The 12,093-nt window shown below is 38.6% G+C and overlaps 1 protein-coding gene across 1 annotated transcript; it reads left to right on the top strand.

Moving 5' to 3' along the window:
* Positions 1 to 5,025: 5,025 nt before the first annotated feature.
* Positions 5,026 to 11,598, top strand: LOC125963858 (centrosomal protein of 78 kDa-like). Its single transcript, XM_049707438.1, has 3 exons — positions 5,026 to 7,940; positions 8,792 to 8,963; positions 9,876 to 11,598. The coding sequence occupies exons 1-3, from the start codon at positions 7,804 to 7,806 to the stop codon at positions 10,338 to 10,340; spliced, it is 774 nt and encodes a 257-aa protein (XP_049563395.1). The 5' UTR covers positions 5,026 to 7,803; the 3' UTR covers positions 10,341 to 11,598.
* The last annotated feature ends 495 nt before the right edge of the window (positions 11,599 to 12,093 follow it).

Genomic DNA, 12,093 nt, shown 5'->3' on the forward strand with positions numbered 1-12,093 from the left:
CAAACTAAGCTATGGTTGATTTTTAATCACTTAAACTTGACACTATAGATGTCCCCCTTTTCAGTGACACACAGGGGTAATGACCACCTATCTAATTTGTTGTCCACACCAGAACACTTCAATAGTGTAAGGAGGTGCTCTAATGCTGTAACATCAGGACAACAGGTATAAACTGGAACAGCCCAAGGCGGCTAGGGGTATGTGGTCACCCTGCACAAGGGCAGTGACACTGACACAGTATGGAACGAGGTGTAGTCTATATACAGAGACACAGTACATCTGCAGTGGGCAATATTAATTTCATTGTAACAATGGCAATACTGTCTTGGTTTGCAGCTTTTATTGTCAACTTGCATGTAATAACAAATAACTAACCTAAACTATACTTAGTATGTATTTGCATTAACTTGGTATGTACTGAAATGTACTAGTATGTACTTAGTATATATTAGGCTCTAAGTGCTTTTGCATATATTAACTCATTTAATCCTCTGAATAGCCTTATGAGGTTGGTGCTAATATCATTCCCACTTTTGTGAAAAGGAAGCTAAGACAGGGTAGGAACTTGCCCAGGCTGTACCTAATTTAGGGTTGGATCGAGGCTTTGAGTTTAGGCTCTCTGCCTGTTGTCTTAAACCTTACTGCCTACTGACTCTCAAATAACAGAAGACTTAACTGCACATAGAACAGAATATAAATTTCAACTTTGACAATGTAAAAGCTAGGTTTGGAAGGTAGACAGGAGGTAGAAAAAAGGGAAGATGGTATGAATGTCCTCATTTTACAAAGCGTGATGTTGAGAGAGTATAGTTGATCAACAATGTAGATTTTTAAGTATATCACTACAAGTCAAAGAGATCATGAGCAGTGGAATAACTAATGATGACAGAACTTTACTGAGCAGTGTGGACATAGGAAGAGTGTAAAGGAACTAAACCCTTAGTAAAATAGAAAGTGAACAGATAATGCCTCCAATTTAGTCAGAAAATGGTCATGTAAGAGTGTTACTTGGAAATGGGGAAGAATTCAAAATAACAAATAGTTGGACCTCCCTGGTGTCGCAGTGGTTAATAATCTTCCTGCCAAGGCAGGGGACACGGGTTCGAGCCCTGGTCCGGGAAGATCCCACATGCCACGGAGCAATGAAGCCTGTGCGCCACAACTATAGAGCCTGCGCTCTAGAACCTGCAAGCCACAACTACTGAGCCCACGTACCACAACTACTGAAGCCCGCCCGCCTAGATCCTGTGCTCCACAACAAGAGAAGCCACTGCAATGAAGAGTAGCCCTCGCTCACCGCAACTAGAGAAAGCCAGCACGCAGCAACGAAGACCCAACTCAGCCAAAAATAAATAAATAATAATAATAAAAAAAAACAATAGTTGACGTAAACCTCATAAAAAAGGAAAACCAAACAGCCAGTAAACAGAGAAAAGTGTACGACTTCATTAAGTAATAAGAGAAAAGTGAGTCAAAACCAATGAAACTACATGCCAATCAGTTTGACAAATACATAAGTGAAGTGTGGTAGTATCAGGTATTGTAGACCTGGAGTACTATGGGAATCTTCTACCCTGCTTATACTGGAGTACAAATCGACACAACTACTTTGGAAAGCATTTAGCACTCTCCATCAACTGAAGGTATATAAATAGCCTGTGAGCCAGCAGCCCTCACCCCCGCCCTGTGTAAATGCACCGGAATAACCGGTACAGCAGGATTCCTGTCCATGATTTGCATTCGCACAAACTGAAAACAAACTAAATGTTCATTAAGAGTCAAAAATTAAATAAATTATGTGTATTTGTACAGTGGGAAAACGATCAAGCAATAAAATTGAATGAACTAGAGCTACAGGCTGCAATGTGGATGAATTTTTTAAACCAATGTTGAGTGAAAGAAATAAGATAGAAAAGACTTCATATACTATGATCCTCTACATAAAGTTAGATGTTGACAAAACTAAACTCTTTTGTTAGGGATGCATGCAGGTTAAAGGAAAGGATTGTCAAGAAATGAAGATGGTGTTTAACCTGGAAGAGGAAAGGAGACTGTGATGGGAAAAGGATATGGGGGGGTTTTTGAGATGCTGACAAGTATCAATACTTTCAGATTTGAGTAGTGGTTATGTAAGTATTCTCTTTTTATTTGTCACATTGACAGTTTTGTTCTCTGCACTTCTCAGTACGCATATCGTATTTTACAATTAAAAACCTGAGTAAAGAATCGGTCGCTTCTTGACTGCTGGATGTGGGAGTGGGATGAGACTATTTCATTTTAAGCCCTTCACTACTGTTTGCATTCGCATGTTCATTCATTCAGCATTAGTTGAACATATTCTGTGTACCAAGCACTCTTCTTATTTTATATGTGTTTTAACTCATGTAATCCTCACAAGAGCTCTGTGATATGGGAGCTTATCTCCATTTTATAGATGAGGAAGTTGAGGCCTAGAGTTATAGAACTTGTCCAAGGTTATATAGCTAATGGGTAGTGCCAGGCCCATTTGCCTCAGAGAATCTGAATTTTTACAATACAATCTAAAAGAGAAATTTAATTACTAATTATAAGCAAAAAAATTGCACATTAAAGAAGATGACAAGTTTTCATCTATCCAGTTAGAGAAAAGCACACAGTCTGTCTTTCATACACGTACATCTTGTATTGGCAGGGATTTTCCTTATTAAGCAATTATTTATTGACTGCCTACGTTGTGCTAGGCACAGATGCTGGGGATAAACACTTAATAAAATACACCCCCAATCTTCAAATAACTTGCACTCTACGTGAGGAAATAAGCCAACAGTTGTAGTAGAGGTTATATACCAAGTGATACATCGCTGATGGCAGTATAAAATCTCAGAAATCTTTTGGAAAGAAGTTTGGAGATAGGTACCTCAAGCCTTACAAATGTTCATTTGCTTTGACGTGAAACTCATTTTTATGGATTTTATGGATTTATTGTTATTCTCAATATGGAAAAAAGCCTTCATGCATAAAAACGGTTATTTTGTCTTATAATACTGAAAACTTGGAAAGAATTTAAATGTGTAAAGTGGTTAACCAGTAAACCCACTCAGTGGAATATTTTGTAGCCCACACAAAAAAATCAAGGTTATGAATCCCCTGATTATATGAGAAATGATGGATTTCAATGTTAAATGGAGAAAAGGTGAACATAAAATTTGATATCCAATATGATGGGAGCTTTGTCCCAGAAAAATCACCCTAGCCAGTGTACAGAAGGGAGGAAGGAGAGCAGATGACAGGAAGGAAAATTATTCCAAAGCCTTATCATTAGTCTTACTTAAGTAATAGAATATCAAGCAATTTTACTTTCTAACTTTTTTGGTTCCATATTTCCATGTAAGGGACATGAATTATTAATACTTTGTGGGAGGAGGGTACACTTTTTCACAAAAATTTAACACTGTGTTCTAATTCCCTCCACTAGAGGGAGAAACTATTTCATGTAATTTCACTTTGATGTGCTATTTAGAACCAGTCAGGAAGTTTTACTCTACTTTCCTCTGACTGTGGTGAGGGTTTTTTTGTTTGTTTGCTTATTTGTTTAGAAATTCTTTGAAATCGGTTTTAGACGATTTATTGAACCATTATATTGAAAGTAGAGGAATTTTGCAATTTTTTCCCCTTTTTCCCCATTGAAAACTTGGCTGGCTTTAGTAATGAAACATTAAAGAATTTGAAGTTCTTAGACTGTCAGTTTTTTAAACATGATCTGAATATAAAAATATATATTCATTGAGCAAATTTTTGAAAACAATGAACAACTCATTGAAGGAAATAAAAGCCACCTCTGCATGTACACACACCTAATCTGCTCTTTTGTCTGAAAAAAGTATGAAAAATATTTTGTCTTATCACTAAATACTCTTCTACATCAGAGAATTTGATTAAGCTTATGCACCATCTCCCAGGAAAAACGCACAGATATATTTTGAATGTAGAACTCCTGAAGCCCATTCATTAACTCTGGTTGAGACCTGTTGTCATTCTTTTCTTAGTGGCTTCATAGCGCATTCCTTCAGACGGTGAGCTGTTTTTGTTTAACCCAGTCCCAATTTGGAGGCTCTTAGCTTTCTTCTAGTGTTTGGTTATAAACAATCTTATGACATCATGTTGGTAGATAAATCTTTGCCCACATCTTTGATTTCCTTAGGGTAAACTCCTGATGTAGGATTGTTGTTAGGTACCAAGAGCTACTCTCCTGAAAGTGATACCAGCTCCTCTCCCAATGATGGCACATAATAGAGTTCCTCATTCTTTAAGTGATTGTTCAAAGCAGCTAAAATGTATAAATATACCGTACTGTTTTCATAAGTGTAGGTATTCTGATTGTTTATCGCTGCATAAGAAACCACCCTGAAACAGTGGCTTAAAACAATGAAAATCGTTTATTTTGTTCATGAACCTGGAGGTTGAGTAGAATATTAATTCTTTTACTACACTCTTACTGACTGAAAACAATACCTATTTGACTAGCTCACAGTTCTGTAGGTCAGAAGTCCAGGCACAGCGTGACTAGGTTTCCTGCTCAGATACACACTGGAACATGTGGGTTCCCTCCCGAGAGTGTTAAAGCACGTGAAATGTAAGTGTAAGACATTGAGCCCCAAACGTTGGATGTTCACCATAGTTTGTGTGGGTCACAGAGCTGAAATCAAGATGTCAGTCAGGCTGTGTTAGCATCCAGAGGCTCTGGGAAAGAATGCCTCCAGGCTTCTTCGGCTTGTTGGCATAATTCAGATTCTGCAGTTGCAGGACAGAGGTCCCTATCTCCTTGCTGGCTGTCAGTCGGGGGACAGTCTCAGCTCCTAGAGGCCTCTCGCTTGCCTTCCCTGCTGCAGCATTTGACTTCTTCAGAGCCAGCAATGGAGAGTCTCCCTCTTGTCCCTTTTGTACTTCAATTCAGGAAGAGTTCAGGTCCTTTTCATGGGGTGCCTGAGTAGGCCATATCCACCTAGAATAATCTCCCTATCTTAAAAAAATCAACCGATTTTGAACCTTAATTCCATCTGCAAAATCCCTTCACTACAGCACCTAGATTTAGAGTTTGATTGGATAAGTGGAAGGTTTGTGTACTTCAGTAAGTAGGAATCTTGGGGGCTCTGTTAGAATTCTGCCTATTGCTAGCAGTGTCCCCACTTCAAGGACTGAAGTGTCTTAGTTCCTAAAACTCCTAAGAGAGTTTATCAGTGTTCATTTTATTTCAGTGACCTTGGTGAATGGGAAGACGACCACCTCTGTGAGCAAGAATGGCACCCAGCTTCCTGAGTCCACAGTGTGGCTCTGCTACTTAGTGGTGTGACCTTGGCTGTGCTGCTCTACTTACTCTACTTCTCTGCCTCTGTTTCCCTCATCTGTAAACTAGGGCTTCCCTGGTGGCGCAGTGGTTGAGAGTCCGCCTGCCGATGTAGAGGACACGGGTTCGTGCCCCGGTCCGGGAGAATCCCACATGCCGTGGAACGGCTAGGCCCAAGAGCCATGGCCGCTGAGCCTGCATGTCCGGAGCCTGTGCTCCGCAATGGGAGAGGCCACAACAGTGAGAGGCCCGTGTAACGCAAAAAAAACAAAAACATGGAGTTAGTGATCGTTCTTTCCTCGTAGGGTTTTTTGTTTTATACATTTATTTTATTTATTTATTTTTGGCTGCGTTGGTTCTACGTTGCTGCTCGCGGGCTTTCTCCAGTTGCGTCGAGCGTGGGCCTACTCTTCATTGCAGTGCGGTGGCTTCTCTTATTGCGGAGCACAGGCTCTAGGCGCGCAGGCTTCAGTAGTTGTGGCACGTGGGTTCTAGAGCGTAGGCTCAGTAGTCGTGGCACACGGGTTTAGTTGCTCCGCGGCATGTCGGTTCTTCCCGGACTAGGGCTCGAACCCATGTCCCCTGCACTGGCAGGCGGATTCTTAACCACTGTGCCAGCAGGGAAGCCCCCTTTTAGGGTTTTGATGATTAGATTATTTCATACCCAGGGAACTCCAGGAACAGTGCTTGACTGTGAATTGCTTTAAAAGTGATTACTTTTTAAAAACATGCTTTTGAATCTGCAGTTAGGCAATTCAGGTATGTTAAGCATGTTCATTAATAGGACTTCCTGCTATAAAGAGACCCACAAATAAAAATAGATTTTTTTTTTCTTGGTCTTAACTTCTTATTTCTGACTTACTATGTTATACGCATATGCCTTTTATGGTGGGCTGCCACAAATTTATGTTGGAAAGAGTGGAATTTAAATAAATCTTACCTATGCTAATTTGATAGATTTTGATAATTTATTTCACTAGCATGGTATGATATTACAAGTAGCAGACTAAAATCTGAGTTCACTTCTGGCTCTGCCCCTAAATCCTGATGAGACCAATAGCTGGAAAGGCTTTTGGATATTATACTATGAATTAGTTATAATATTGACTCTGTTTGTTTAGGAAAACCTGGAGGAGTGCCTAAAGCAGTTAAAGGAGGAAAGAGTAATAAGTAAGTAATAAGTAATAAGACTGAAGGCTGATAAACGAGTCAGTGAGGTAAACAAGTTTCTTCTTCTGCTTTAGAGAGTGTTTTGGTTTTATTTTGATTTGATTTTAATCCATATACACATAATTTGTAAGCTTTAAAACTGTAATATGTTGCAAATTGGTTGTATCATATGGACTTTTGCATTTACTGGTATTTAGTGATCATATGATCTAAATTCCAGAAAGCATGTTTTTAAAAATGTGAAAATCTGGTTTTGTGTATGTGTGTGTGTGTGTGTGTGTGTGCGCTTTTATATGACATTAGCTTATTTCCTGTTCATGATTCTTTGATTCAAGAAGGCACTTTTTGTGCATATACTGTATATACAGTAACATAAAAGACACGATGAGACTCTTCTGGCAATGAATTAGGAAAGTGAATCCTTTAAATAAATTTAAGATATTGGAAAACTTCTAAGAATGCAATGAAAGATAAAAATATATACTATGAGAATTACATTTGGTAATGTGCATGAAAGCAGGGCATAATCTAAAAAGTTCTATCTAAATATAATTTATCACAGGGTGAGTGTAGGGAGGAATTTTTGAAAGTGCATCCATTGGATTGGCGGACACTCATTCAATAAATGTTGAGCACCTGCTCATGTAAGGCAAAAGGGGCATCATGAACATTAATGGCCTTTCTGAGAAATACTAGAGATGAGCTTACAGGGGGTTTTAAGTGCATAGATGATGAGCGAAAGGGGAAGAGTGCACAGGGGTGAATATTTTCAAGAAGCCAAAGAAAATATTGGTGATTGTACATTTAATAAATTGGGTTGGGTATGATTTAGGACTTTTAAACGTAAGCATTAGATATTTTGCTCACTAAAGTTAATTCTTAACATTCAGCAGAGTTGTAATATGTTTTATTCAAATCAGATTCTATATTTCATTTTCTAATTTAAGAGAAACTTAAAGCAGGTAATTTTCTAATGTGGAATGAGGCTCCGTTATGAATTGAACTAGTTAGAAATGTGATCTTTTGTGAAAGATCATTAATAAAACAATAACTTTGGTTTATTTATATACCACCTAAGTGTTATATAGGAAACTTTGTTGGGTGCCTGTGGGTTTTGGTTACTATGTGATATGGTCTCTGTCTTTACTGGTGGAGAGTTAGGTTAATTACAAATTAATTACATCTTGAGTGTTTTAGTTTTGTTCCTTGAAAATAGGCAAGACTACTTTTGATGACAATGAGAAAAAATTATGTCAGACATTTTTAGTCTTCTTTTATAGCTGGAACATGAAAATGCCCACTTAAGAAATATGAATTTCTCTTTGTCTGAAGCCCTTCATGCCCACTCATTGACAAGCATGATCCTGGATGATGAAGGTGTTTTGGGCAGCATTGAGAATTCTTTTCAGAAGTTCCATGCTTTCTTGGATCTCCTTAAAGATGCTGAGTTAGTTCATTTCTCTTCATGGCGTTCTTCTCTTCGCGACTATAATGGTAGTTTGCTGAGGAGCTGGAGCAATTTTCATCACTTTCGTGGCCATATTTAGTGTAATTATAGGTAATATAGTTGACTTTTTAAAATGAGGAATTAAATTTTTTAAGAAATGCAAATAGGGGAGCCTGTTTTGGTAGAGTGGGGAGCTCATTATAAAAGAGTAACCTGTAGATAGAGTAATTAGTAGGTGTAGTTTTTTGTAAAGACTAAATTGAAGGCAGTTTTCATTGAAAATATTCGGGAATGGATAAGAATTTTCCTATCTTTCATTTACTTTGCTTGTTTGATAAGTTTGAATTAAAGTTATTTTTGCCTTAGACATAAAAATTATTATTAATCTGCAGGGGAGATATAGGTCAGTGGTTCTCAACGGGGAGCAATTTTGCTGGAAGAGGGAAGTGGAGATTGATAGTTGATGGAGTGGTGTTTTGTCAGTGAATGAATTGGTGTTGGTGTTGGGAAGGAAGGAACAAACACATTCTTGGAAACTGGAGGAAAGGTGGTAAAGAAGTGTGGGAATAGAGGTGTGAGAGGTAATGGACGAGGTGCGTGGTAGATGTTGAAGCTGCTAGTCAGACAGTGTTCAAAATGGAGCGGTAATAGGTAAGGAGATGGGATGTGTCCTAGAGGATGAATCTGGAAAGGGCTGAGAATTTGGGGGAGAGAGAGGCTTGTAGTCTGGAGTAGGATGTTGGCTTTTAAGATTTTAGAAGTACTTCATGATTGTAGGTCTGGGGAAATCTAAACTGCTCTTATGTGATTATAATAACCTTTGTCTTTTCTCCTTTCCTCCTCTGGTCAAGGCTTGGGCAGCTGGCCACAATGGCTGACATAGATGAGTCAGATTTTCATTTACTAGGTCGTCCCCAGATGAATTCTACTGTTAGTAGTCCACGTAAAGAAGAAAAGAAGGCACTTGAAGAAGAAAAATCAGAATCAAAGCAGAGTGCCCCAGGACTAACGCAAAATCTCCAAGTAAGTGGACAGAACAGCACTTAATGATTCTAAGAGTGCTTAGCAAAAAGGAAATGACCAAGTCAGGGAGAAAACAATAATGATCAGTCTCTAATAGTTCACATGCTCAGGAGCTAGAAGATTCTGGAATCCTTTCCAAATCTGAGATTAGTAAATGTGTGCCCATTTCATGATACTGTATTGTTGTAAATAAGGAGACTGGAAGTTCTTTAGAAAATTTATGAGTTAAAGCAAACTATCCTTAATGAAGAAAGAAAACATTAGAGAAAATATTCCAGATTTTAAATTGTATAAATATCTATTCTATTCATATTTTATCTAGGTTTCTATTTGTATGCAGTCAGCTTACAATGAAGGAACACTAATGAAGGTACACATACTGATATAATTTTTAAAATAAGTAATCCAGACATAGCTAATAGGTAACATATTACAGTGAATCACCTGGTTATGGGAATGGGAGGGGAAAACCTGTCAGCTTTTCCTCTAGCCTTGCTTGGAGCCCCCATCAGCCAATCTCAGACTGGTCTTGGGAACTGGCAGCTTGAGAACACAGTCTGGTCACAAACTATATTATATACTGTTTACATGTGCCTGGAGGATAGCAAAGAAATTAATTTTCTTACAGAATAGGGTTTTATTTTTAGTGAGGGAAAGGAAATGGGTAATAACTACCCCAGTCACCAAAGTCTGAAAATGTAGTGGACATACCCTTGGATATAGCTAGGTTAAGCTGAGAATCACTTGGCAGGATATAATTAGAGAAAAACTGGCTCTGAAATCTTCTGAAGAATCAATTGACTGTGTTAATAATAAGATCACAGAGTAACATTGAAGTTTTGAACTCTATTTTTTAATGGTTGGCTTTGTTCATCACTGAATTTTTGTCTTGTCTTTTGTCTTTCCCTCCAGTTTCAGAAAATTACAGGTGATGCTGGGATTCCTTTGCCTCTCAACTCCTTCCATGTCCCAGTCTCTACTCAGGAGGCCTTAGAAACTTCCAAAGACAACCTGGGGGTCGCAGTCACAGAGCAGTGGCAGGAGTCTTTTGAAGATTTCATTGCTAGAACATGTTCTCCTTCAGCAGATGTCATTTCTGGAACTGGAAGTCAAAGAAAAGAAGAGGAATTATCTAGAAATAGCAGGTCTTCTTCAGAGAAAATGAGCAAAGTGGGTGAATATACGAAAAACTACTCTGCTAAGAAACAACCTGGGAAGGACCTGCATTCCTGTTCTGACTCACCTGTAAAGCAGAAAAGCAAAGGAATTGGGCAAAATAATTCTTTGGTTAATAAACCAATTAAAAGTGAGTCTTCGAAAAAACACATTTCTGTTAAGAAAGAGAGTAGAATAGTGACTTTCATCAAAGACAACTAAAAAGTAAACTCAATCTACTAGAACATTCTGAAAGTGATACTCCTGGATCTGATTGTGAATTTCAAGAAAGCATCCATACTCTATCACACCTAACATAGGTAAATCTTTTAAAATTATGTTTTTGCCTTCAAATTTTAATAAATTACTTATGTTTTTATTATAGCGTATGGTGGTTTCAGTTACTTGACTGGAAGCCATTAGAGAAAGATTTATCTATACTTTTTTATTATAATGAAAGTTTTGGTGTACTTTTCCTTGTGACACTTTGCACCATTCATTCAGCTAGTGTTTACTGAGGGCTTCATATGTACAGCACTTTTCTGGGTGCTATTGCTTTCAGCAGTGAACAAAATAAAGCCTTTACTCTCCTGGAACTAGCACTCTGTGTTGGGAGAAAACATAAACAACAAAGCAGGGTAAGGGTTAAAAAGAGATGGGAATGATAAATGGAATAGTTTTACCATTTGGTTAAACATCAAACTATTATAAATCACATGGCCAGAAGCCATTGAGGTGTTTTAATTCACAATAACCAGAGAGCCTCAAACATTTACCAAGGCACTTAACCGTGTTTATGGACTACAGCAACGCTCTGAGGTAGGGAACTGTTACCATCTCCGGTTACAGATGAGGAGTCTGAGGAGACATTATGTGAGTTGCCCAGAATTACACAGCTGTAAGTAAGTGGGAAGCTGCGATGTGACCCGAACCCATTTTTTTTTTTTAATGTATGGACTTTATTATGTTTCATTTATGTGAATTTTTTCTTTAAAGATTTTTTCTGATGTCGACCATTTTTAAAGTGTTTATTGCATTTGTTACAGTATTGCTTCTGTTTTATGTTTTGGATTTTTGGCCACAAGGCATGTGGGATCTTAGCTCCCCGACCAGGGATCGAACCCTCACCCCCTCCATTGGAAGGCGAAGTCTTAACCACCGGACCACTAGGGAAGTCCCCCTTATGTGACTATTTTTATGGCAATTTTTTTAAATTTTGTTTTTTTATTGACGTAGAGTTGAATTACATTGTTGTGTTAATTACTGCTGTACAGGAAAGTGACTCAGTTACACATTTATATACATTCTTTTTCATATTCTTTTCCATTACGGTTTATCAGAGGATATATAATTCCCTGTGCTCTACAGTAGGACCTTTTTGGTTTTTTTAAAATACATCCACTTTTTTTTAAATAAATGTATTTATTTATTTTTTTATTTTTGGCTGCGTTGGGCCTTTGTTGCTGCACTCAGGCTTTCTCTAGTTGCGGGGCACAGGCTTCTCATTGTGGTGGCTTTTCTTGTTGCAGAGCACAGGCTCTAGGTGCATGGACTTAAGTAGTTGTGGCATTGGGCTTAGTTGCTCTCTGGCATGTGGGATCTTCCCGGACCAGGGCTCGAACCCGTGTCCCCTGCATTGGCAGGCGTATTCTTAACCACTGCACCACCAGGGAAGTCCCATGTAGGACCTTTTTGTTTATCCATCCTGTATATACACCAGTTTGCATCTGCTAATCCCAAACTCCCAATCCAACCCTCTCCCACCCCCTCCCCCTTGGCAACCACCAATCTATTCTCTATGTCCTTGGTTATGTTTCTGTTCACAGATAGGCAGAACCCAGGCTCTTAATTACTTTGTTATCCTGTTTCCTTGTTAAGAGAAGAAGGGTTTAAGGAAGGCACCGAGAGAGAAGCCAGTGAGCACTAGAGATGCAAAAGAGTGGGGCTGTCAGAAAGCACACCTGTCTCCTTCCCC

The sequence above is a fragment of the Orcinus orca genome, chromosome 3 (genome assembly GCF_937001465.1).
Source record: "Orcinus orca chromosome 3, mOrcOrc1.1, whole genome shotgun sequence".
Classification (NCBI taxonomy): Eukaryota; Metazoa; Chordata; class Mammalia; order Artiodactyla; family Delphinidae; genus Orcinus; species Orcinus orca.

Coding starts and splice junctions, on each gene's coding strand:
- LOC125963858 (XM_049707438.1), top strand. CDS start 7,804: ATGAATTTCTCTTTGTCTGAAGCCCTTCATGCCCACTCATTGACAAGC. Junction 7,941..8,791: donor GATCTCCTTAAAGATGCTGA/GTTAGTTCATTT, acceptor CCTCTGGTCAAG/GCTTGGGCAGCTGGCCACAA. Junction 8,964..9,875: donor GACTAACGCAAAATCTCCAA/GTAAGTGGACAG, acceptor CTTTCCCTCCAG/TTTCAGAAAATTACAGGTGA.